General features: G+C 31.2%; 1 protein-coding gene across 2 annotated transcripts; it reads right to left on the bottom strand.

Annotated features, from left to right (window-relative positions):
- Positions 1-3: 3 nt before the first annotated feature.
- Positions 4-27,738, bottom strand: LOC145326220 (uncharacterized). Of its 2 annotated transcripts, none has more exons than XM_080169402.1 (12): positions 27,412-27,738; positions 14,398-14,636; positions 9,398-9,521; positions 8,778-8,904; positions 7,927-8,123; positions 6,086-6,149; positions 5,443-5,574; positions 4,516-4,665; positions 3,600-4,032; positions 2,855-3,051; positions 2,438-2,539; positions 4-1,522 (listed from the first exon to the last, which is right to left on the bottom strand). In XM_080169402.1, exons 1-12 carry the CDS (start codon positions 27,550-27,552, stop codon positions 1,434-1,436), a joined length of 1,995 nt encoding a protein of 664 aa, XP_080025528.1. In that variant the 5' UTR covers positions 27,553-27,738; the 3' UTR covers positions 4-1,433. The 2 variants fall into 2 exon arrangements, with proteins under 2 accessions (XP_080025528.1, XP_080025529.1); XM_080169403.1 differs by having other exon boundaries at positions 5,503-5,574.
- Between the last annotated feature and the right edge of the window lie 218 nt (positions 27,739-27,956).

Here is a 27,956-nt window from a genome sequence, read left to right as displayed (position 1 = left end):
AAATTTGTAAATTTAACTTTATTTTGTTAGATTACATATCTTACAAGGAGAGATTGCTGTATATTTATAAATTAATATTTTAAAATAAAATATATTCAATTTGTTTAAAATACAATCTTTAAACTTAGAATGAGGCTGATTTTTTAAAAATCTCTTTTTCTGAAAATCCCAATTCAATTGAATTGATAGGGCGAATAATTAATTTTTCCCCATAACATTATTGGTTGTATCAGAAAAAAAGATTTTTAAAAATCACTTTATATAACATTTAAATTGTTTAAAACGAAAGACTATTTTCAATATTAAAATTGCTTAAATCATAAAACAAACAAAAAAATTCTATTATTTTTTTATGAATAATATACCATTCTAATAAAAGCAAAGATTTTAAAAAAAATAATTAAGTTTTGTGCTATTAATTAAATAAAATACATATTAATAACAATTTTTGTATGTATATCTTTTTTCAAAAAATTTATATGTTTCTTTAACATTTAATACATTTTAAGAACTTTTTGTTTTAACAGGCAGTTAAAAGTATTTTGAATATTCTTTGAGATTTTTAATTATGATAAAAAATAATTATGAATAATAGTTATTTATCGCATTGAATTTTAGACGCCTTCCCGCGGATGTTAAAATAAAAAATTTCCAGATTTAAACCAAGAATGTTAGACTTAATTGGCCGGCGGCTTGGCTGACAAAACTGGTTTTAATTTTATGATTTTCATTTTAATATTCGATGAAAATTGTCTTTAATACGATGCTATACATGATTTATCGGCATGGCTGAGAACAGTTTCTAATCCAGCGGATATAAATCGGTTTCGCAGCCATACTGGAAACAACCTCAAAAAGTGGAAAACTGATTTGATTTGAGTTATCACAATCTCTGTTCAAAATATTTGATATTAATCATTTACAGGGTGACTCTAAAAAAATTAAAATGAATAAAAAGTTGTATTTTGAAGTACTTTTTTTGCATCATCTTTTTAGAGCCACCCTATATTTATATTTTTTTACTGGCTATCTTGTTAAATGGCTAAAATTTCATATATCTTTTCACAGCTTTTTTAAAATAAACCATAAAATTAATGAAAAAAAATATTGCTAAAACATGTTTTCTGAATGCTTTGAATATAATACAATCTCATAATGCATACCTATTAATTAAAATTTTGTGTCTGAAATATCTTTTTACTGTTAATTGAGAGAAAAAACAAGCAAAAATTGGTCAAAGTTAAAAATCAAATACAAATTTTTAATTTAAGTGAAGAAAATTCATTTGATGTAGTAATAAATTTTTTTTTTAAATTTGACCTTTTGTTCAACAAAAAATTTAGATTTTTACTAGCAGAATGTTCTTTATGTTTGTTAACTATCATGTCAATATATATTTATGTATATTTGTAATTATTTATTGTAAAATAATCTCAGAGTGAGCCTAGAATTTTCTCTAATATTTTGAGACGTTGTAGAAGCTCTTTTTTCTTTATTTTGAGCACTTCAGGCTTGCCGTCTGTAAAGGGTTATGATACTTAAATTTTTTAATAAATCATCCGTCATAGGTTGCCTAATTTTGAGCTGTTAAGAGGGTTTAATTTCACTTTTCAAATTTTTTGGGGGAAAGGGATTGGGGAAGAGTAGTCATTTGTTTTAATTGAAAATTTTAAATTAATATAATTGCTGCACACTGTTGAGGGGAAAGATGAAAAAAGTTTATTTTAGTGTTATGACTTTGCAATTGTATCAGTAAGTATGTCTAATAACACCCTTTGCTAATTTTAAAATACTACTAAATCTAATTTTTGAGAAAATTAGATTTTAAAATTTTAAGTTCAATTTTCATCCCCTAGGGGTAACCGAATAATCATGACAAGAAAAACAAAAATTATTAATTAAAAATTTTGAACAAGTTTGCTTTAATAAAGTTCTTCATAAAACCACTCTGAAGGGAGTTAATCAATGGCCATTTTTATCGGTTGCTTTGCTAAAGTCACAGAAATTCAGCCTTAGATAAATCATATATAGAGTGGTTTTATGAAAGACTTCATAAAAGCAAAGTTGTAAAGAATTGGAAAGTATGAATATTTGTTTTTCTTATCATGGATGAGTGTAAGCTCTTAGGGGATGAAATTTGAACTTGAGATTTTCAAACTTAAATTTTTCAAAAATTAGATTTAGTTTGATATTAAATTTAGCAAAGGGTGTTATTAGACCTACTTACTGATACAATTGCAGAGTCATTTTTGCCTAGCACTAAAATAAACTTTTTTCATCTGGCCTCCCATCTGGCAGACATACTCTAACCTATAAAGTAGTATGCTAAAAATATAAAATATTTTTAATAATTTCAGATTGCTGTCAAATTATCGAACCAGTCAATATGAAAAGATTGATATGACAGGTTTCAATCTATTTTTAAGTATCATTCCTGGAACATCAAGGGCATCATATCTGAGGAATATTATTGTCAGCTGTTCATCCAGCCAAAGCTTCTCCTTGCTCCCAGGGTCTGTGCACGCCTTTATACGAGGCTCTGAAATAGATAGATAGATGTATTATTAGAAAAATGGATAGATAGATATATAGAAAGATATAAAGATGGATAGATAGAGATATGGATAGATAGTTAAGTAAAAAGAAACTTAAAGTCAGATGGATAGATTTAGAGATAGATGAAAAGAAAGATAGATAGAAAAGAAAGAAAGAAGATTAAAGATACAAAGTAAGACAGATAGATAGATATTTATAAAGATAGATAGAAGGAAAATTAGATACATAGCTAAGTAGAAACTTAAAATAGATAGACAAATAGAGAGACAGAGAGATAGACAGATAAATGAAAGTTTACCTAAATCATCAGCATCTGAATGAAGCTTTCTAATCTTGGTCATAATGGGATCTTCATTTTCCTCGGGAGCCGCCGAATTAGCGGCCGCTGCGGCTGGGGGAGCTGTTTGTTGTGGCAGTTCTTGGCTGCTGGGACGACTAGACTCTCGTGAACCGCCCTGGGGTGCTCCACCTCCCCCTTCTACTCGAATTGGAATTCTAAAAATAGTAACAGTTTTATTATTTTGGTGCTGTGTCTCAAACTGCCTTGCGATTAGAAAACCCCTCATAAGTGAAAACTAGATGCCTTTCTTTCAAAAAGGCATAATAAGGGGTGAGGCTCTGTAGTTGGCTGAACTCTTCAAGGGAAACTGCCAATTTTATCTATAATCTTTCCCTTCTCAAAGCAACGTGACAATTTGATATTGAACAACTGCATACCTATATATTTCTAAACAAGAAGTATTAAAATATTTATAGTGCAAGATACACACAGACATACAATTTATTTTGGGCCTCCGTTTTATGGGTCTTTATTATACAGACGTCCACGGGTGGGGGTAAGGAGGTGTTTACCCTAATTACACTTTTAAACCACTCATTTTATCCCCCTAAATTTTTAAAAAATACATTAGATTTCCCCCCTTCAAACCTTTGATATCCTACATTTTAAAAGATTGGATGTTCCAGTTCAATTCCTTATAATAATGATGTTAGACTAAGACAAAAATAAGCGTTGCATGTAAAAATTATTTAAAAATTCATACCTGTATTCAGCCGCTTTACCATCCCCTGCTGGTTGTTGGTCCGCTGCGGTTGTTTTCGGCGGCGACGGCGATTTGGACACCGCCTTTCTAACCGGCGGCGGCGGCGGGTCATTGCTATTACTCACATTATTACCGTTAACGTTAACATTGGCTAACAATTCGGATGGTTTCTGTTCAATTTTAACTTTTGGTGTAATTTCTGGGAGGGTGTGGCCACCACCGCCGTTTTTCTGACTAGACACATTTTTGTGCCCCGCCACTCCTCCTGTGGAAGACTTGTGTACTTGTTCCGGGGAGGGGGAGGGCTGTGCGGCGGGGTTGGGGGAGGAGGCACGACCATCTGGCTGGGTTGGGTTGGAGGGTAGGTAGCCCATGGGGATAGGGCCAGGTGGGGGACCCTGCGGGGTTGTTGGCTCTACTAGGACGGATGGGGCTGAAAAGAAGAATAAATTTTATTTTACAAATTGGTTTTCCATGTTATTCGAAGAGACCCTAGCCTCTAGTGACTTTGTCTTTGAAAAATATGCTTAAAACTACCTTAAAAAACACTTAATCATAACAGCCATTTTCGAGATATTTAGCTTCAAATCATAAACTCTTCATAGTTTATGGCAAAGAAGTATTGCAATCTGTCGTTTCATGTTTCTGATTTTTAAAGTAAAGCTTTTCTTTATTTAGCGTTAGTCTGTATATTTTATAAACCTTACTATTGTCGATAAGCATGCTAATAATTGATTATTATACAAACAGTTCAAAAAATTTATTCAAAAAGATATTTGACATTAGTTGTGTACTTGAATAAATTTCTAAAATAAAAACTATCTACACAACCTAGCAATGACCCCTGTACAAGTTTTCAATTATCTTTTATTTCATGTTTCTAAGTAAAAAAAAATTTAAGGTATCTAATATTTACCTGAAGGCACTGTAGGAACATAACCCATGGGTATAGGACCCGGGGGAGGACCCTGCGGGGTCGTTGGCTCGTCTATGGGGTGGCGAGGGGGTGGCATAGGTGACCCCGGCTCTCCGGAGGTCGAGTCCCGGCTGCGGATCCTCTGCACACCTGTAAATAAAACCAGACGTAAATCTTTAAATTCTCTTTCTATTTTTAAATTTGAGTAAAGCATAATGGATGTAGAATATACGTGGATATTATGACAGGTAAAAAAAATTATTTAGGTTGTAATTTCCCCTCGTAATTATTGGCCGAGCCGTTTATCCAGTAGAAGGAAAGGGGTTAAGGTAAAGGGGGAGGGATGGGGTAGATAGTTATTTTAGCCCTCTGCAAAATTCACTTTAATAAACAACATTAAAATCTGGTGTAAGATACAAGTCAAAATGAATTTATTAAACCTATATTATATTAATTAAGTTAATAAAGTATAATGTTAAAGCTATAGGTAATATTAATTTTATTTAGTTTTATTTTTCTATGGAGTTTTAGTAAGTATATTTTGTATAATGTATCAATATGTAAAATTAGAGTTCAGAGTTTAGATAACTTTTTTGATTTAAAAAAAAACAGTTAAAACGATGATAAGATTCGTGGTAGGTATTGTAAATAAACCATTGAATATGATACCTCATGGAAATATGATTGAAATTGTTTTTTTTTTACCAAAAATTAAATAAATTTAACCAGCTCTTTACAGTGTCTATAAAAAATGACGTCATACAATGCAAATGACCAATAATAGGCCAATACACGGACTAAATTACCAATGGCAGGCCAGCATGCATTTGCATTAACCAATGGTAGGACAGTATGACGTCATTTTTATAGGCACTATAAAATGCTCATAATCTAAACATACAGAACTCTAATAGATGTGTGTATAACCTTTGGGATAAAAATCTGATGGTTTGCTAAATGGAAGTGTTTGTTCTTGTTGTTCTGTACCTGAACCTGCGGGGCCTCCTCCTACTCCCACTCCTGGCAAGGGGATGGTTACACGGGGGTGCTCAGGCTGACCTAAACAAAAATAAAATTAAGATAAGATTACTTTTACATGAAAACTGATGCCTTTTGCAAAACATAGATCATTTAGAATACCTAGTTATTTATAGTATCGTATTTCCGCTGATATTAAAATAAAAAAAAATATAAGATTAAAGGCCCAGGTCAACAAAACTGGTAGGTGCTAATTTTATGATTTTTATTTGAATATTCGTGGAAAAATGTCTGTAATACGCCCTAAACATGATTTTTCAGTATGGATGAGAACTGGTTGTAATCCAACGGATATTAATCGGTTTTGATGCCAAACTGCAAATTATTTTCTGAAACTTACAAGCTCAAAGAAAACAAAGTACAATTTCATTTGACTGACAAACATACATCAAAGTACTTTAGCTAGTAAACTTCCAAATAATGATAAGAACAGTTGAAAATTGGTTTTCTAACAAAGACAAACTTTTTGGTAACCGTTTCACAGACAATCTATCAGTTAAAATGTTAAAAATAAGTTTTTTTTATGTTTTACCTTGTATGTGTGTGTTGAATATAGGTTCATGTCTCCCTTCTACGTGGATAGGAATATGTCTGACCTAAATATAATTATTGAATATAGGTTCATATCTCCCTTCTACGTGGATAGGAATATGTCTGATCTAAATATAATTATTAAATACAGGTTCATATCTCCCTTCTACGTGGATAGGAATATGTCTGACCTAAATATAATTATTAAATATAGGTTCATATCTCCCTTCTACGTGGATAGGAATATGTCTGATCTAAATATAATTATTAAATATAGGTTCATATCTCCCTTCTACGTGGATAGGAATATGTCTGACCTAAATATAATTATTAAATATAGGTTCATATCTCCCTTCTACGTGGATAGGAATATGTCTGACCTAAATATAATTATTAAATATAGGTTCATATCTCCCTTCTACGTGGATAGGAATATGTCTGATCTAAATATAATTATTAAATATAGGTTCATATCTCCCTTCTACGTGGATAGGAATATGTCTGACCTAAATATAATTATTGAATATAGGTTCATATCTCCCTTCTACGTGGATAGGAATATGTCTGACCTAAATATAATTATTAAATATAGGTTCATATCTCCCTTCTACGTGGATAGGAATATGTCTGACCTAAATATAATTATTGAATATAGGTTCATATCTCCCTTCTACGTGGATAGGAATATGTCTGACCTAAATATAATTATTAAATATAGGTTCATATCTCCCTTCTACGTGGATAGGAATATGTCTGATCTAAATATAATTATTAAATATAGGTTCATATCTCCCTTCTACGTGGATAGGAATATGTCTGACCTAAATATAATTATTAAATATAGGTTCATATCTCCCTTCTACGTGGATAGGAATATGTCTGACCTAAATATAATTATTAAATATAGGTTCATATCTCCCTTCTACGTGGATAGGAATATGTCTGATCTAAATATAATTATTAAATATAGGTTCATATCTCCCTTCTACGTGGATAGGAATATGTCTGACCTAAATATAATTATTGAATATAGGTTCATATCTCCCTTCTACGTGGATAGGAATATGTCTGACCTAAATATAATTATTAAATATAGGTTCATATCTCCCTTCTACGTGGATAGGAATATGTCTGATCTAAATATAATTATTAAATATAGGTTCATATCTCCCTTCTACGTGGATAGGAATATGTCTGACCTAAATATAATTATTAAATATAGGTTCATATCTCCCTTCTACGTGGATAGGAATATGTCTGACCTAAATATAATTATTAAATATAGGTTCATATCTCCCTTCTACGTGGATAGGAATATGTCTGACCTAAAATGTTAACAAAAATTTGACATAAGTAAGATAGAAAGAAAAAAATCAATATAAAGCATTAGGTATTAAGTAAAAATGTTAGGTAACAAAAAAGTTTCTAAAATTTTTGATGAAGCTCATTATAGTGCCTATGAAAAAGGGGGGATAAATTAAAAAAAAACTTTTTGACAAAGTATCCCGAAATACTACATATCATAATAAAAAGATCAACTCTCTATTTTTTACTAAAGGATAATTCTAATTTTACCGTACAGACTATTCTAAGAAGACGTCATTCGGTATACTTCGGCCATAAGTTTTTAAATTTATATCCTTCTTTATAGGCTTCATAAAGAGCTTCGTTTTAGATTATTACTGTGCTGAAATTAAGCTTTTTGAATGATAAAGAGGAAAGTCAGGATATTTGATAGATGTTGTATAATTTTTAAATCAATTATTTGATGGAATAATGAACGTACTTACTGTAAGTCCCTAGTTATATAGCAGCTGCGCTAATTATGAGTAGTTTGGGTACCTGCGATCCCGTGGGGACAGCATTTTGTGACGCTGCTGGCTGAGAATTCATGTTGCTTCCCGGTAAATTCATTGTGGACGGACGGACGGGGGGTGGCGGTGACCGGCGAGGCGGTGCCTGGGGGTGCCCTCCCCCTACCTGAGATTCTGGAACACTCGGGGCGCTGGCGGAGGTTTTTATGGGGTGCCCAAGATGACCTAAAACAAATAGGAAAAATAAAAAGAGAAATTGCTATGCTATTATTCCCTCATCATAGCATATTATTTATATCACAGAAGCTACGTCCCCTAGAGGCCTCTAGGGGCACTTGAGGTGGTGGGGGGTTGAATCTGACCTATTTTTATTTTAGGTAGTTTTTAAAAAAAGTAAAATCCAATCCACAAAAAAGCCTTCCCAGGAGAAGCTACATTGTAAAGGAGAATGAAATCGGTTCAACTGCGAGATTCTTCGGTACAGACAAAGAGAGATCCTGTTACTTTTATATGGAAGGATATCAAAGGTAATTGTAAGAATTAATAGAATTTTACTTATCATTTAATTAAAGACAAATTTGTTTTCTATTGATAGATGGTGTTATAGTTAGTATTTAGGAAATAAACCAACATATTTATGTGTATGTGATTCCAGCCATTATCTAATATACGTAGAAGCTATGACAAGGGTAAAATGTTTTCAATTTAGGTTGCTAACATGTAACTAGTTAATTGGCCAGTTCACTCATCCAATAGAAGAGGAGGAGATGGGGTAAAGGGGTTTAACTTTATTAGAGAACATGAATATCTGGTGTAAGATCTAAGTGATAATATATCTATTTATCTTATTCAATAATAAAAACGGCGGTAAAACTCAACCTGTGTGAAATGTGGAAGGTTTATTATGTCCAGCAGAACTGGTAGGTTGTGCCTGACCAGCCTGGCCACTCAGTAACTGTTCACTTTCGGGAATTGTGGAGTAGCTGGGCACTGCAAATTTTCGCCTGCACAAAAATGTCTTTACTTGATATTCATGTCTTGTCTATCTTAAGGTATAAGCCAATGGAATATAAATTGATATAAATCCCTTCTTTGGATTAAAAGCTAGAACACTTTTAGTTTAGAACCAACCAATCCAAATTCAGCAAAAGTTTAGCCAACCAATGTGATAACGTGATTATAAAATTTAGTATACCAATGTAAGTAGCAGAATCCTAGCGGGAGCCTAAACATTGTTTGGAGATAACCCAACATTGCATAGTCAATTGTAATCTACAGAATGGGTAATTTTGTGCATCATTATTGAGGATATAAATCATTTTATCGTCTATTATCTTATCCCTTTAGATCCCTGAAATATATATATATGAACATATATTTTGTAGATTTTATTTTTTGATTCCTTAAACCTAGAATTTTTTGGGCTTTTTTACTGAGTTTATTTTATAATCTACACCAATCCGGCTGATTTGAATAACAAGTAAAGCCAAGACATTCCTCTCATTGAATTTTCCCGGTGGTTCTGAGTGAGCTCTTTCCAACCTGGGACTACCAGGACCTCCAGGTGACCTGTGACCGCTGGCGGGCAGATCTGTTGTGTTTCTGTGCGGTCCTTGGCCGTATCTGAAATAGATAAAACATCTTAGTAATGAATATATTGACAAGGGAAATTTGTCGTCAATTTAGGTTGCTAATGTAAAACTTCATTTATTGGTCAATTCATCCATCCAGTAGGAGGGGAGGAGATTCGTTACAGGGGGTAGGTAGGGGGTATCATTATTTTATGCCATCTGATTAAAACATATAATAAAGTCCATGAAAATCTGCAAAATCCAAGTATTTATACATCGAGTTTTGGTTTAAGAAAGGTTCATAACTATTACTTTTTGAGAGGGGGGGAAGGGCGGTTGGAGTAACTCCATCCCCAAGTCAAATCATTCCTGTAATACATAATCCTCCCCCCAAAATATTTTATACTTATTCTTTGTAAAAAAAATAATTGTGTAGGGTCGACTTGTCCTCCCCTCCCCTTAAAGGGCTCCATGAGCGTAGCCATTAGTATAGTCATATTATATTTATTAGAAAATAATTGTCGATGACATATCAGCTGTTGCAACTTTTTGTGCATCTCACAAACAATTGAAATTATAATTTGACAAAATCATTTCAGTTTTGACAAGGCTATGCAAGCCGTTTAAGAGATACAGCCAAACTCAAAGACAAATACTCACACAAAGAATAGTACTATTACAAGAAATTCATGAAATTGAAAAATTACTGAACTCAAGTCGTTTTGAATAAATGTAGTAAATTTTACAAATATTTAATTTCATTAAAATCAGCAATACTTGAAATTAATAAATCTTAAAGGAAACAAATCAGCAATTTGAATCTATTTTAATTTATTGTTGTCATTCAAAAGAATTATAACTAGTCATAAATTAAATAAATATTTTAATTTAAATTCCTATATTTATATCAAATTTTCATCACATTATACACTTAAAATCACTTTATATTAACTGCACTTTTGAGAAAATTCTTTGAAAATGTTCCATGTTTTTCTAGAAGTATCATTTTTCCAAGTTGACTGAAAGTTACACCTTACTCTCTCTCTCTCTCTCCTACTCAAGCAATGCTCAGCTGTTTTTGATATTGGGGGATTAAAATTAGATTTATTTTACGCAATTATTCTTTCTGTCTATCTTAGCTCTCTCTCTTTCATCACTGCCCTTTCTCTTTCTTTCTCCTTCCCTATCACTTTTCTGTCCTTTCCTTTGAAATTTCTCTGTTCCTGTCCTTTCTGTTTTACTCTCATGATCAAGGGTACACATGTCACCTAAGCCTATTTAACAGGTAGGCCTGATTGTGGGCTTTTATGCACACAACAAATAGGAAGGAAAATTGTTTTTAATAAGTACTAGCGACTGCGCCATATTATCTTTGGGCTCTATATTCAAAGGGTAAGAGAGGGGAGAAAAGACTATAAACATCTCAAAATCGAAAATAAAAAAGCATAAAACTATTCTGGGACCTTTATGAGGCTGTTCTAAAATCAAGAACTCAATCAGTTCAGTAGTCATCAAAATCTTAGGCTTCAGACAAAAAAAACTGTATACTTTATGTAATAAGATAAAAGTTATATCATATTTTAAGTACAACTTAAGAAAAAAGTTGTTTTGAAATCATTGCTGTTGAAATATAGATTCCAGATTTGATTTTTGTCTTTGGCTAAGTACAAGTAAAGAGGTACATTTAATCTAAAGGAATCTTATTTTGAATAGACTGTTCTGGTTTATTTACTAACATCTTTAATATTCATCAAAAATTACCAAGGTTTGTCCTATCTTTGCATTTAAAGAAACATATAATTCATCAAATTGTATTTCATTTATTATTATTATGTTTGCAGTTCAGTCCATAAATCTCAATTTCACCAGATCTTCATGTTATGTTATAAAAAATGCAATTTACATATATAAATGTTTTTAATTAATTCAACTTTCAAGGTAATCCAAAAAAGTTTAAAATATCCATATGTAAAATGTATCATATGTAATACAATTCATAAAACACAATGTTTATATAATAAAATCAAAGTTGTCACTTGTTTGTTGGTATTACTATTACTATTACACATATGATATATATGGAATATAACATATTTCCTTAGTGATAACATACTATGTACATAACCAATTAGTGTCTGAAAGATAAGCTCAATGTGTGTTAGTAGCATTCATGTTCATTACACTCATACCAAAGTTTTTTTCAACTAGAAAAGCATTAGGTTTAAGGAAAACTGATTTTATCTTAATCAGATTAATATGATTATTTCGGATTGCTAAAAGGAAAAACAGCAACATACATTATTAGAGATTGTCTGCAGACAAAGAACTTTAGAATAAGTGAAAAAATTTATAATCAATTTACATTTCTGTTCTGACAAATAATTTTGATAAGAAATTTATTGAGTCATTTATACACATTACTTTCTTAGCTTCAAAATATTTAATTGAAAACTAAATTTCAATATTGTACGTAACCAAATACTATTTAGAATGTGTGAATAATTAAAGTAAATCAAAGCTAAAGTTTAAAATAAAGTTTGATTATTATTTTCGGAAAAGAAGCAAGCAATTAAAAGCTTATTTTGTATCAGGAATAAGGCATAACAAACGAGTTATATAAATCTAAAATAATATTTGAGGAGAAGATCAATAGGTTGTCAATTATTTCAGCTTGTAGTTACTGCTGATTTTAGCCTATGATTTGTCTTAAAATAAATACATCTAACAATTTAGCATGTTATGAAATTTTATTCTCATATAAATGACCATACATTTGATTTAAAATGTTTGTACCTACCCCTTTTTTAAAATAGGCATTTCTTCTTTTAGTTATCAACTGCTTTAATTTAAAAGAAATACATGGAAGAAACATGAAAATTAAAATAATAATCAGTGATGTTTATTTACATTTGATGCTTCATTAATCAGGGATCTAATTTTAAATTCTTTTTATATAAATACCAACAGGCACGCCCCTAGAGACTAAGGGCTCTGTATTTGAAAGGACAGAGAAATAATTTCATATTGACCCAAGACTTAAAACTGGAAATAAAACAATTACAGGACCAAATAATTGAATCTTTTCTAAAATAGAGAGCCCATTTGATTAAGTTGTTTTAGAGATCTTAAGCTTCAGGCAAAAAAAATCTTTATATTATAGGATTGGTAAAATCTGAAAACTGTGCATAAATCTAAAATCACATGGCCACTCTGTTATGTATATCACAAGAAAGTGTTTCACTTTCCATGCATGCGGAGTAAAGAAGTTTATGTCTTAGTGAGTGTATGTGTGTGTTTGAGTCTGTGTTTTTTAGTGTATGTAGTGCAGCAAACTTGCCTAATTGAGTGGGTGTATTTGGGTGTCTTAATGAGTTAGTTTTAGGGTGCATGTTAGTTTAATTTATTATGCTTACAACAAGATAAATGGGTAAATGTGTCTGAAAAGACATTTTCATATCTGGCTTATGTCTGTCCGTCTGTCGCAAAAGATAGCTATGTTTGTAAAAGAAGGTGGGATGAAGTTATCTATTCGATTATAAACCATGTGTGACAATTACTGTAATGATAAGGTATAATCAAGTATTTTTTAGTCCGAAGAATCATTTGTTAATTAAATATTTCAAACCTTATTTGACACTAAATGTCTGATTTAATATGCTTCCTTATCATGTATTCTTTCATCCTTGTTTTTTAAGTATCTTTAAAGATATCAATAAAAATTGACTATAATGTTTTTTTCAAGTCAAAAAGAACATATATGTAATTGGACAATTTGATGTAAATTCTTCAGTTTTTTTAGCGGGCAGAAAATTGCTTTGTCTGTAGCTTGAATACTCGGAATATTAGCTTTGTCTGTCAGCTTGTAATTTTTCAAAATAAATACTTATATCAGGGATATTAAGAGATTGACAATCAATTATGAAAATCAAAATAACTTTTATGTAGTTGTAGAAACGGATTTAAGATATACGTGGATATATTGACACTGGAGAAATATGAAAATAGGGACCTCGTTTATTGGTCAATTCGTTCATCCAGTAGGAGGGGAGGGGATGGTTCAAAGGGAAAGGTATTGCTCTTTTAGCCAGCTGCGAGCATTACTTTATCCAAGTAATAGTTTTTGTAGATTAAAATTATTTGCTGAAAAGGCACTTCTAGTTTAGACTTAACATCTTAAAATAATTAAAAGAAAGCAAAGGTTATAAGCCAACGAATTTGATAACGTGGTTATAAAACTTTATGTTCTAGTATAATTTACAGTCCAATATCCCTTTCCTCCCTGACATATATGCACTACAGGTAAATTTAGTCAAATTTTTGCCGCCACTAAAAATGTGGATTAGGTAAAAATTAATTAAAAATATTTTCAAATGATAAAAAAGTCAAAATTACAAATTAAGTAGACTTGTAAAGTAATCAGAGAAATCGTCTGATATAATTTCAGAAGCAAATTCAATTCAGCAAAAAAGCTTTCTTAACAATAAAAAAAATCATAGTTTGACTTACCACAACAGTATAACTATACTAAACTGTTCTTAGCCAGGGGGGGGGGGAGATGACATTGGGCTGTTTATTACACTATTCCCAAAGTTTTATCCTTATAACGTTTTCTTATTCGTTAGCTCAATAAGTTTAGAGAATCTTATTGAATTTTGGTTGGTTTGTTCATTTAGTTGGGTTTCAAGCGTCTCAATAACTAATTGTATATTGTTTTATTATTATAATTTTCATTGGGATGTTCATATATTTATCAGCAATAGTTTTATCCCCTTAGATCAATGGTTGTAAGCTATTTTTTTTTGGATTCTAATGAAATTAAAATACCTTTGCTATTTTTATTATGGACTTACCTGTGTTTCCCCGCAGGGCTGTGTCCCTCATGGAATTACCTGTGTTTCCCCGCAGGGCTTTGTCCCTCATGTAATTACCTGTGTTTCCCCGCAGGGCTGAGTCCCTCATGAGATCTCTCATGGATAACATTTATTGGAATTGAGTCTTTGTTGGCAAAAATATCATCCTCTTTGCCGCGCGTCTGAAAGCCGGCAGTTGGCCGCGCGCCAGGTGCAGCTACGCTGTGACGACCGCCGCTCAAATGATGACTGGCAGGGTTGGAGGCCGATGGACTGCTGCCGGCGGCTGAAGGAAATCCGGCAAAGGAACTTCTTGGCTGAAAAAGAAAAATTATCATAATTTTTAATATTAATTACTTATATATCTTCCCTAATGATATACATATGGAAGTATAAAGCTAAACTTTTCAGAAAAGTAAATAGAATTTTTGGTAGACAGACATAAATTGTAAATGTACAAGAATGTACATTTAAAAAGAAATAGTTTATGAAATTGTTTGTTTTAATCATAAAATAATTATTTTTAAGACAAAAATACTTTTCTAAAAATAGTATTTGTTCGTAAGTTCGTCTATCTAAACAAATCAATTAAAATGCTTTTGTTAACAAAGTAAATTAACTATTTTAAAAGCAAAGCTTTTCTAAAATTAAGGTTGGTCCGTCCACAACAACATTTAGCTCTTTTTGTTAATTTAGACATGTTAGAATTATCAAACTTTGCATGATGATTCCTATAATAAAGGCAACTCTATTATCGTTACCAGAATGACAGTACGTCCATTTAAAACATGTTAATTTTAACCTTTTTAACAAAATCTTTTATGTGAAATAAAAATATTTGACTACTTATTCCTATTACATTGCACAATGTTATAATCGAAGCATCCCAATAATCTAGTCCAAAAAATATAAGTCTGTCAAACAGTGTCCTGTATTTAATTGGTTTGCACTTAATTTACATGCATTTTATACATTTTAATCTGCTTATTCAGTTCAGATTCTTTACGAGTGTTAATGTTCGTTTGGCCTACCGTTTCAGAGCTTCGCTTTTATGGATGTTGTCATCCTTGTTATAATATAGTTTACTGTCTATTTGTATGAAAAACCGTATTCCTTTCTTAATTAATTTTCTAAGCATGGACATAAGAAACCTTGTTTCTGTTTAATTTACTCTTATCTTATCTTTAAGAATTAAATTAATCCTATAATAAATTCATAAAGTATAAAAAGTTTTGTTTACATTCAAATTAAAATAATTTTATGACATACATTTGATGTCAAACAATCAGGGCTCGGCAGCCGGGTGTAAGTCTCAGTGAAATCCACCTTTTACAATTTAAAGAATCCAAAATATGACAAATTAATTTTCAAAGCATCCAAACGGTTTTAAATTTTAGGCTTAGTTGCGGATGATGCGAACTGTAGAACCCTGCGAACAGTGATAAAAATGGGATGATGCTATTTCTACAACTAGCAAAAGTACAGTCGAAATGTAGGTCTTTGTCATAGAACAAGACCGGAAACGGTCATAGTTGCGTAGATGTATATGTGATTTAGCGTAGAATTCATACCAAATATTACATTAAATAGAGAGAGATATTTCTTCTTAATTATCTTGTAAAGAAGATTAAATTTATTTAGGGTAAGGGGGGGGAAATTTCGGTTTTTTTTCGGTTTTTTTGAAAAAAATGGGGTAAATATTAATATTTTCAAATGAAACCAAGACTTACGGAAAGGACTATCAGGTCCTAAAAGGACATTATCCTAGGACTTTTAGAAGTTGGCCGAAATTGACCGCAAAAAAGTTACCGATATTTCCCCACCACCGGGGGAAATATCGGTAATTTTTTTCAACCTAAAAAAAATCTATGAAAAACGGCCAAACGGCCAGTCGAACATAAATAATCATAATTAGTATAGGTTATAGGGATTATCCACAAAAAGTTTCATAATGATCGGACTATTCCTTCTATGTTAAAAATGAATTTTTTTGAAAGACGCGAAATTTCGATTTGTTTTTTTCGAAATTTTTTTTTTTTAAAACTTAAAATTAATATAAGAAAAAAACGTATTTTATTACTTTTTAGGCCTGATCCTAAAAAAGCTCACATTGAACTATAGATTTAGCCCAAAAAACATGAAAATTGATTAAAAATTGACCTCAAAAATTTAATTTGAAGCAAAAGTGTCATCTTTGCAAAAAATCTTGACTACATTTTAACCTTAAAAAAATCGATGAAAAAAGGCCAAACGACCAAACAAGCGTAATAAATCATAATTAGTATAGGTGATATAGGTAAATTCATAAAGATCGGACTATTCCTCCTATGTCAAAAATATTTTTTTTTCAAAGGACCAGAAATTTTGATTTTTTCCTCGCAAAATTTTGATTCAAAAAATAAAATTAATTTTTTTTTGTTTTTTATCTGTTCTATTCATTTTTAGGCCTAATTCTTAAAAAGTCCATATGGAATAATAGATTTGACAAAAGAAAACATGAAAACATGACCTTAAAAGTTGAATTTTAATTTCTTTTGAAATTACCGATTTTTCCCCCGGCGCCAACTTTGGTCATTTTTGAAAAAAATATTAACCCGATTTTAAAGCTCTCAACGGATTTGGAAAAAGTGGGCAATTTCTAGTTTAAAAAGTTTTTCAGATCAGCTCTAGGTCTTACCAATTTTTGTGTAGGTCGATCTTTACACACCTACTAAAAAATTTTTGGAAAAAAAAATTTTTCGTCCGACTTTGAGACCCAATAAGTACCCTTAATATTCATCTCACAAAAAATTCATTTTATACTTTTTTGTAGGCAATTTAATAAGGAACAAATTTGCTTTTGTGTTTTTTTCTGTCATTTGAAAGGAACATGGAGAAAAAGGTCATTTAATGAAGGTAGGTCGAAATTACCGAGAATAGCCCCTTACCGAAACTTCCCCCCCCTTACCCTAGTCAAAATACAAGTATTTTCTGATTAAACTTAATGGAATTATGGCTTCGAAACCGATTAATATCCGCTGGATTCGAACCGGTTTACAATCATACTAAAAATAATGTTTACCATCGTATAATAGATAATTAACGATAAATAACTATCAGTATATAATTTTTTCTACAAATAATATAATTACATATAATAATAAATTAATACAATAATATCATTTACCCTACTTTCAGCAACTTATCAAATAAATAAATATTATTTTTGCAACTATAATCTCTTAGTTTATTTGCTTAACATAATAACGTAAAAATAACTATAATTGATGGAAAATAACACGTTATTATGTTGTATTTTCTTGGGTGGGGTTGGACATTGATGTGTATTTGTAAATTACATTGGTTCCACAAGTTATTACCACATTATCAAGGACGACCAAGCTTTTTTTGAGGTAGGTAAAATTGGCAATTAGCAAAATTTTAAGGTAAAGTACAAATAATCCATGACTGCTCTGGAGATTTTAAACAAAAGAGTGATATAAATTGTACTCCCTTATATATTTACTAGCGGCTTCGCCCCTAGCCTCTAAGGTTTGCCCCAAAGAGGTAATTACAAAAAAATTAAGTATTTCTCCCATTTATTTTAAAATAACTGCCTCAAAAAAAGATGGTGGGGGGATTTTTTTTTTTGGGGGGGGGAAGGGGGGTTGTGGGTGTCCCACCCCCAAGAAAATAGCCTAAAACCACCTCAGGAACAGTAAGTATATTCCCTGAAGAGTAGAATCCGATCGGTTCAGTGGTTACCGAGATCTTAAGGGACGGACGGACAGACATCATTCTACTTTGTATTATTGATATTGCCTGTTATCAAAAGCTATTTTGATGTCAAAGATACAAAAAATTCTTTTCCATAGTATTCAAAAATAATTCATAATGGAATTATGATTAATAATACATTTGTATAAATAGACATCTAGAACACTGATAGATAGATAAAAATTAGACAGATAAAAAAGCCTAAATTGTTGAAAGGCGCCTGTTTACTTAACCTTGGCTTAATGAATATGAGTTTTATCCAGGTACAAATATTAAAATCATAGAGGAATAATACATCCTTATTATAAAGTAATAAGATGTATGTGTGTTTGTCTGTACCGAAGGATCTCGCTAACTGCTGAACCGATATGGTTTTCCTTTACAGGGTAGCTTCTCATAGGTCCTGGGAAGGTTTATAAGTATTTTGAGGGAGAGTACCATAACCTTCCTAAGAGAAATCGCCCCTTGAAAAAAATCCCCCCCTCCCAAAAAATATTTTTAAAACTAAAATAAAAATGGGGATGTCGTCGACCACCCCCTCCCCACCCCCCAAAAAAAACTATTAAATTACTGAATTCAAATCCCCTTTTATATAGTGCCCCAAGTGACCCTCCACAATCAATTTATTTTTTTTATAAGAAAAGAAAAATTAATAAAATTGTGAGGGGAGGTAAGTTACGTTTCTAGGGTCAATTTTTCATTGGAGGTTTGAGATACTATCCTACTAAATAGTCATAAATCTTCCCTGAATCTAGAGTAAGCTTCACTGTAAAGGAGAATCATATCAGGTTAGATCATTAAAGTTAAAAACTTTTGTGTAAGGTTTTCTTTCTAGGTATAACTAATAACTTTATTTTATGAGGTAAAAGTTAAAATATTTGAATCCATGCGAAAATTAATTGCAACTTTTCCTCTGCAAAATAAGTATTTTCTAAAAACTACAAATAAGATTTTTTATTTTCGTTTCCCTTTATTTGTAAAACATAGTACTTATTTAGAGCAATTGTATTAGACAGTTTTCCGTGAAGAGTAAGATGAAAAACAATAATATCAATTCCAGTTTTGATGGACCAAACTAAACATAGATTATTTTTCATAATTTTATCTTTTAGTTGGTAGAAAATTCTCAATGATATTATTTTTCAGTATGGCTCAGAAACGGTTTTAATCCAGCAGAAATTAATTTGGTTCGGTGCCATTTTCTTTAAAAACTTAATTTCTCCTTTTCTTGTATTTGCATTTTTAAAAGAAAATTAATCTAATTTTATTTTATCTAAAAATCAACTTTATTGCCAGAACATTTTTAAAAAATATCTGAGAATAGAAATGAGAAATGCGCCAAGATCAAAATAAATTTTGGTAAAATCACTTTTTCACAAATTAAACATTCATATAACCCTACCCCGCCTAATTCTTGAAATTCTTACCAGCGAAGCTCTATATAATTCAATTTGTCTGCCCCTTCGTCCGTCAGTCTGTAACACTATAAAAAATGTGATTTTCTAAGCTGTCTTTTAAGATAGACTGATAATTTTATTGGTAATGATACACCTTTCATTAAATAGTTGGGGACTATCGAATCCTTTTTCTTTTCCATGACTACTAAACGTCTGCTCTATTAAATCACTTTGCCTGGTTGTTTATCTAGGTTTTTATGCTCTTTGCCACCTTTATGTTATTACCGATGTTATAAGTTGTTTTAACTTTAAGGCTTCAAAAGGGAAACTCTAACCATTGCAGGTTTACTTCTTAACCTTACTTTACCTAACCTTATGGACATTCATAAAATATAGGTATTGGGGGTTCCACATAAACGAAATAAGAGAATATGCCTAAACTTAAGTTTATGTATGTTAGGTAATTTCCTCATATAATATTTTACAACAAGGACAGATATATATAGTATTAAAAGCAAAGCTTGGAAACAACTTTTATGAATTTTAGTTCTTTGTGCATCCGTAACACACTGAGCTTTATATTAAAAATCCTATTATTAGGATCTCAGTAATCACTCGATATAATGGGTTCTTTATTTTAGGGAAGCTTTAGGTAGCTCCACGGATGTATTATTTCTGAATTAAAGTCTTATGTTCAATTTTTTGCAACTTTTGTTCTCTCTACCTCTCCCATCATTTTGATGGGTGTTTGGTGTAAAGCCATTAGTTATTCGCATTTCAAGACTTGTATATAGCTTTCCAGAAAAGCTACTTTATATGACAAATCTGTAGAGATAACCTTTAGAGGCCACCTTTATTTTTATTCCATTTTACTTTTAAAATAACTAGCGGTTGTGTCCCTAACTTCTAGGGGCTCTGTAATCACAGGGTGAGGGAAGGGAAGAAATAAAAAAAAGATTACATGACTTAAAATATAAATATAGTCTAAACCCATCCGGGAACCTATGTGAGAACTCAATCAGTTTAGTAGTTATCGAAATTTTAAGCAACAATCACAAAAAATCTTACTACTTTATATACCTAACTAGCGGCAACGCCCCCTAGAGGCCTCTAGGGGCACTTAAGGTGGGAGGGGAAGTCGATCCCTCCCCTTTTTCAATTTAAGTTTTAAAAAATGTATAGTAAATATTTTTTGGGGAGGGGTGTCATTTTTTATTTGGAGGGTGTAGAATAGATACCCTCCCCAGAAATAGTTAAAACCTTCCCTGGACCTATAAGAAGCTTCACTAAAAAGGAGAACCATATCGGTTCAGAGGTTAGCGAGATCCTTCGCTACAAACAAAAAAGGCTTACTAAATACTTTATATAATAGTATAGGATTAATTAATTTAGTATTGTAAGAAATAAAAATGAATAGCTGGGTGTATTTTTGTAAAGGAAATAGAAAATACTACATTTCTTACGTCATAATTTGATGAAAGAATGGATATATTTAGGTGCATTCTATAAAAGTGTTGCTACTCTATAACTCTCACTTTTTTTAAATTTTACAAGTTTGTGAATATTCTTTCGACGTGTATATTATGAAATTATTGAAAATTTTGACACTGTTTATTATGAATCAACCAATTAAGATCTAAATTACCCAATGATTATAAGACCAAATAATGCAAGAATATAGTCTTTAAAAACTTTTGCTATCAGTGAATTTACATTCCAATGATCCTTCCCTCTCTGGCTTCGTTATTCATGACATTATTTTTAGTGATGGGAATCCGGATCCGGAATCCGAATCCGGAATCCGCCCAATTTTCGGCCAATTTTGGAATCCGAATCCGGATCCGGAATCCGTTTTTTATAGCGGATTCCGGATTCTAAATTGGTAGGCTAAAATTACCTTCTTTTTTCTTACAACTCCCTCTGTTTGAAGGCAAAGATCAAAAAAAAATTTCTACATAACAAATTTTAATAATTACTAATGTGATGTAAATGTTTTAGTTATGCTAGAAGTCAACACTTTAAACAAATCAAGGCTTCAACCAAGTAACATAGTGATAAATTAACGAAAAAAGCTATCCCTCTGTGACGGACGGCCTTTTAAAATACTGCTAGAATCCGGAATCCGAATCCGAAATCCGCCAAAAATAAGAATCCGGAATCCGCAAGAATCCGTCACTTTTTTTGACGGATTCCTTAAGAATCCGGAATCCGAATCCGGCCCAAAAATTCGACAGATTCCCATCCCTAATTATTTTCCTTGTTATAACATCTTTTCTTTGTATTTTCGGTATTATCCCTAAAAAAGGTTATGAACAACACATAACCCTCCCCCCCCCTCCCCCCCACCAATTTTTAAGTTTTTTTTGTATAAATATGGTTTTTTTCAGAGATAGATGATCAGGGGACCCAAAAATTAAAAAAAAACATTTACAAAATTTTAGGCATCTTTGAAGGAGCCAAGGGACTCAAAAAATAGCCAAAAATCTTTCCAGAACCAATGCAAAACTTCCCCTAATATTTTGGAGCGATATGTCCAGCCGTTTACGAGTTCTTAACGGACATAATACACATCCTGCCATTTTAGAAGGGGATGATGAAGGGGGCCGGGGGGGCGATAGTAAATGAAAAGATATTGTTTGATTTTGTATGCTACAATAAATGCTTTTTTTCCTGTCCTTATGTACATACAACTCTATACAATATGACTTACAAGTAACAATAAGTAAATAAATAAAGATATATGATACTATACAAAAGTTACTTTAGTAGGAGGGAGAGAAAGGACATTGGACTGTAAACATTTTGTTCGTCATCATTGGGTAGGTATTATGTACAAGGATATAAAACATGTAAAAATAATTCTATCCTGGTCAAAGTTAATTAAAATGCAATTAAAGAATAAATGCCTCAACAATCGTAGAACATTGCTGGCTTCGAAACAATCATAAGATTCTTTTGGGTCCAATAATACAATATTGTATTTTAAGTACTAGCGAAGAGATGTAGAATAGTTATTTATCGCATCGTATTATAGACAGCTTTCCGCGGATATCAAAATAAAAAATATCAAGATTAAAATTTGCTTTGTTTTGAGGGCCCAGGCAAATAAAACTAGTATTATAATTTAATGATTTTTATTTTAATATTCGTGGAAAATTGTCCAAAATACGAAGCTTTATATATTTTTTCAGATTGCCTGAGAACCGGTTCTAATCCAGTGGATATTGGGTAATAAGTTTCGAAGCAATACTGGAAAAGTTTTACTTTAGGAAACAAAATGCAGTATTCATAAAAGTAACTAGAACTTTTGATTGGCAAAAAAGTTAAGAAAAAATACTTTTTTTCAGAAGCTTTATCCCAACCGCCTGTTTAAGAAGCCCAAAAACTTGAAATAAACATGTGGTTTCGTGAATTAAGCTTTCCCAAAGTATAAATATTATGTTTCAAACTTTTACAAATATAATGGTTTCTTTTGATATATTCATTCAATCTTCATCTATCCATCTATATAAAGATTACAGGGATCTAAAGGGATAAGAGTAAGACAATGGCTGATAAATTGATGTACATCCCCTATGACAATACACAAAATTAACCTTTTTGTAGATTAGAATTAGTGGTTAAAACGGTTGAACACTCAACTTGATGATACAACCAATCAAAATTCAATCAAGTCCCCAAAGTTCTTAAGCAATCCAATAAAAAACGTTATTATTCAACTTTGGGGATCAGCGTATTAAACAGTCCAATGTCCCCTCCCTTCTTGTAAACATTATCTACTTGTTACGAAGACTGGCTGAAGTGAATTGTAGAGTAGCTTAGCAACTAAGAATAATTTAAATAACTTGTTAAAAAAAACTGTAGAAAATTATAGAGTTGAGTAACCAAAAATATGTATATTATTAGAATATTAAAAGGCAGAAAAGTGCAATAATTGGTGGTTAGGTAATAGCGGGGCTAAATAGTTTTTTTTTAGTTGTAAAGCCACTCTTAGTTTACTATTTAAGTGATTTTCTTAATGCTTAAAATGATATGCTAAAAAATTTATTTATGACCATCTACTTTATAACTTACTTTTTCCGTCCGTCGTTCTATTAAACTAACTTTTTTATGAGTATGTACTCTCAAAACTATAATTTTCTCTGCTGCTATATTAGATAATCTTCAGTAATATCGTGTGAAAATTCCTCACTGGCTACTTATTTATGCAATATTTGATACTTATATAAATGCTTCGCTGCTAATGAATGTTATCATCCTTGATTTTGTAAAAATTTTGACATTTGGCTTCTTGTAAAGTTATCTTAGTAATTATTTGCATTATCTATCTGTTTTTCATTTAGATTTTTTTCTAAAAATATTGGCAATTTACTTCAATGTGCCTAGTCGAGCACAGAACCCTCTAGTAGTATTTAAAATAATTAGATTTGATAATTACTTTAGGTCTTAACCCAATACTTATACTATAAAATTTTGCATTTTTGATAGCTCATACATATTGACATAAGAAAAGAATTCTATGCCTTTTAAAAATGATATTTGTGAGCAGTCCTTGTTAAAATATGAAAATAACTTTATTTTACCTTTGAAACCTTGTTATCTTTTTTTGAAACCTATCGAAAATTGTAAACATTCTATATAATATTAAAATAAACTCTAAAATAGATAAAGAGTAGCTGCGCTTCTAAAAAAAATAATAAGTTTTTAAAATTTCTTTTTGTAAGCAAGTTGCTAGCTTATTTGTAGCAAGGGATGGGAACAATGATTCACATTTTTTGTGTGATATATAATTTCATAGGTAACAATGTTGCTATAATATTTTCTAATAATGGATATAAAATATGGAACTCATTTATTGGTCATTTCTTTCATCCAGTAGGAGGGGAGTGGATGGGGTAAAGGGTGCAACATTCAAGTAATAATATATCGATTTTTAATGAATCTTATTATATATGAAGAAAAAGAAAGTAGGTTTACATTACAGTGAATTAAAGGAGGTTTCATCTTTTGTTGTACATATTTTATCTACGCCCCCTAGAGGCCTCTAGGGGCACTTGAGAGAAGAGGAGGGAGCGGGTTGAATCGACCACCAATTTTTAATTTTATAATCTTAAAAGAATATTTTTGGGAGGGGGTGTGTTTTATTTTTTGGGTAATTTTTTTAAACCTTTCTTGGATCTATAAAAAGCTTCACCGTAATTTGAACCATCATTGTCAAGCAGTTAGCGATATCCTTTGCTACAGACAGCCATCCTGTTACTTTTCTATAAGTATTATCTGTATGGGTGGACCCTGTTGCTTGCATTATTTTTGTTTGACAGCAATTTTACTGCAATTTTCAATATGCCAAAAAAACAATAGAACTAACTTTAGACAAGTTGTTGGGAAGGTTATGGGTTCAAATCTTCTTGATTTATGGATTTTGTTTAAATGTATATCTTTAAGTAATTAAAGAACTTGCGGTTCTCCTCAAAGTGTATAGCGATCACAGATCATTTATTTTGAAATAAATTGAAATAAGAGTTTCTACCCTCGCTTGGTTTTTTTTTAAGGAATTCTTCAAAAAAGAGTATTTGTCTAATCCTACATAGAAAAGTGAATCAAAGTATCTGGATGTATGCCTGTATGTGTCTTTAATAAGAACTTGTATTTGTTTAGGTCAAGATTTTTAAATCTAAAATAAATAAAACTATATCCATATAGTCTAGAGGGAGCCTATAGACGCAGGGCTAGTAAGAAAAGATAATAAACTAATAAAAATAAAGATTATTGTCACTCTACGTATCTCTAATAGTTTTACAAAAATAAAGATTATTGGTCACTCTACGTATCTCTAATAGTTTAACAAAAATAAAGATTATTGGTCACTCTACGTATCTCTAATAGTTTAATAAAAAATAAAGATTATTGGTCACTCTACGTATCTCTAGTAGTTTTAAAAAATAAAACTCATTTTTAATCTGATTTTTGTTCTGAATTTATTATGCTCAAGAAGAATAAATAACTTTAATATTTTTTCTCGTATTCATTCGAATCCGGTGAATAAGAACCGGTTCTCATACATAAGATTAAAACCAGTTGTTTTAGCCCGTGCCTTCGGCATCTCGGGGCTAAAAAAACTGGTTTTAATCTTATAATTTTACATTATATATCCGCGGAAAGCTGTTTATAATACGATGAAAGAAATAACTATTCACAATTATTAATTTTGAAAATTGATTTTATTACAATTTTCAATATTGTATACTAGGCCTTATAAGTAGCTAAAGTAATAGCCAATAAGATATGAAAATTGGAATATGCTATTCGCCCCTAGCGCCCCTAGCTTCTAGGGGCTTTGCCCCAAGAGGTGATCAAAAAAAAATTAAGGTGAAATTCGTAAAGGACCAAGGAAATCTCCTGCAAAAAAAATAAAAAAAGGACCAAGGAAATCTTCAGCAATAAAAAAAAGGACGAAGGAAATCTTCTGCAATAAAAAAAAACAAGGATGACAACATCCATAAAAGCGAAGCACTGAAACGGTAGGACAAACGGACATTAACACTTGTATAGTGTCTGAACTGAATAATCCGAATATAAAAGTATAAGAGTCGAAGCAAAAGTGTAAGTAAATTTGTTGCAAAACTGCTTGATACAGGATAATTTTTATGGACATACTTACATTTTTAGGACTTGATTATAGAGTTGCTTCGCTTATAAAATTGTTCTTTGTTGTCCCAGGAATCAATATACCAAAAATCAGATCAAACGGATAATTAGATCACATAAAAATTAGTTGTTAAAAAAGTAGAAAAATCAACATGTTTAAAATGGACGTACGGACATTCTGGTAATGATTATAGACCATCACAGGACCAATAGGTATAATCCCTGAAAAGTAGAGCTTAATCAGTTCAGCGGTTACTGAGATCTTAAGCTTCAGACGGACAGACAGACGGACAGACATCTTCTACTTTGTATTATAGATTATAGAAGCAAAATATTTGGGCTAATTTTCAAAAATATGAAAAACAATGATTTCACATTTTTTTGAAAAGCTGACTCATTGTTGAATACTTATACATTGGAGATTTATACATTTTTAGCTTTAAAAAAATATTTTCTAATAATCCCTAAAATTTATAATTTATTTATTTATAAAAGCCTTGTATATTGTTCTTACATTTTCAACTTCTTGTATGATTCCTGTAACTATATGGTATGATCAAAAAAGCAAATAAACTCTATAATCTTATTAATATATCTTTTTAAGCAAATATTTTTAAAATCTTTATAAAATATATTTTTATACAAAAAAGTCTTAATTTCCAAAATTCCTGTAATAGTGATTCTTAGGACAATTAGGTGTAACATATCTCATGGAAATGGTTCACTTTTTCAAAATAGAATATTTTCATTTAATTCTCAATAAACTATTGATTATTTAAAATGGTCAAAATTGCCTAATTTTATTAAAACTTTGTATAAGTAGTGTAGCCACTTTATGACTATAGAATATTCCAGTACGTCCATTCATATTTTTTTAAAAAAACTAACAAATTGACGTTATATAGCAAAAACTAATAAAATCAGAAATATTAAATTCATGCCAAAAAGACTTTTTTGATAATACTTTTGTAATTTGCTATGAACTTGAACAAACTAAAATCCTAAAATTACATCATAACATTAAAAGTACAACATGTCAAAATCTTTAGAAAAATGTATTTTTCTTTTTATATAAAGAAAATAGTTGTAATATATATTATATATATAGGCCCCCAAAAACTGCATGATATAATAATTATAATGGAAAAGCTCATGAAATCAAGACCATATGTGTGTGTGTGTGTGTGTGTGTCTGTTCAAGTGAATGACTTTTTGCTTTCTTACTTCAGTATATTAAATTCAGAATAATTTCTAGACAAAAATTAACTTTTAAGCTGAAAAAACAACATACCAAGGACGAGAAAAATCCATGATCGCCGCGATCATTGAAAAACTCATCGCGTTTTCTGGCCATTTGTTCGCGTAGATCGTCAAAATCGCGGCTACCGCCGAATTCGCGACCAAATGGGTCCCCAAAGTCTTCTCTTGACATTTTTGAATAACCTTTTATAACTGGCGCAATTTTCACAATATTTTCTATAAATAAAACTTATTTTACATACAAAAACTATCAATTTTTATACATAATAATCACAAAATAGCCTAAAACTTGTAAAGAAAGGTAAAGCTGAACACTGAAAGACACAAATAAATTCACATAACAAGTTCGTAGAAGTTTCCCGAACTAAGTCTTGTTGTTCGTCCCCCTCCTCCCCTCAACTTGTCCCCCCCCCCTTCCCTGCCCTAACTCCCAAAATTTGCTTAGAAATATTTTAGGCCTTCTCCCCCCGTCCCCTTCCCAAAATTCCTCCCACATATAAGTGTATACGACTTCAGTTCAACTTGTATTATTATGCAAAAGCCCCCCAAAACAATTTCCCTTTTCACATTCTCTGT

Source organism: Acartia tonsa, chromosome 8 (assembly GCF_053477335.1).
Source record: "Acartia tonsa isolate MP-2025a chromosome 8, ASM5347733v1, whole genome shotgun sequence".
In the NCBI taxonomy this organism is placed as follows: domain Eukaryota; kingdom Metazoa; phylum Arthropoda; class Copepoda; order Calanoida; family Acartiidae; genus Acartia; species Acartia tonsa.
This window is presented reverse-complemented; position numbering and strand designations above follow the sequence as displayed.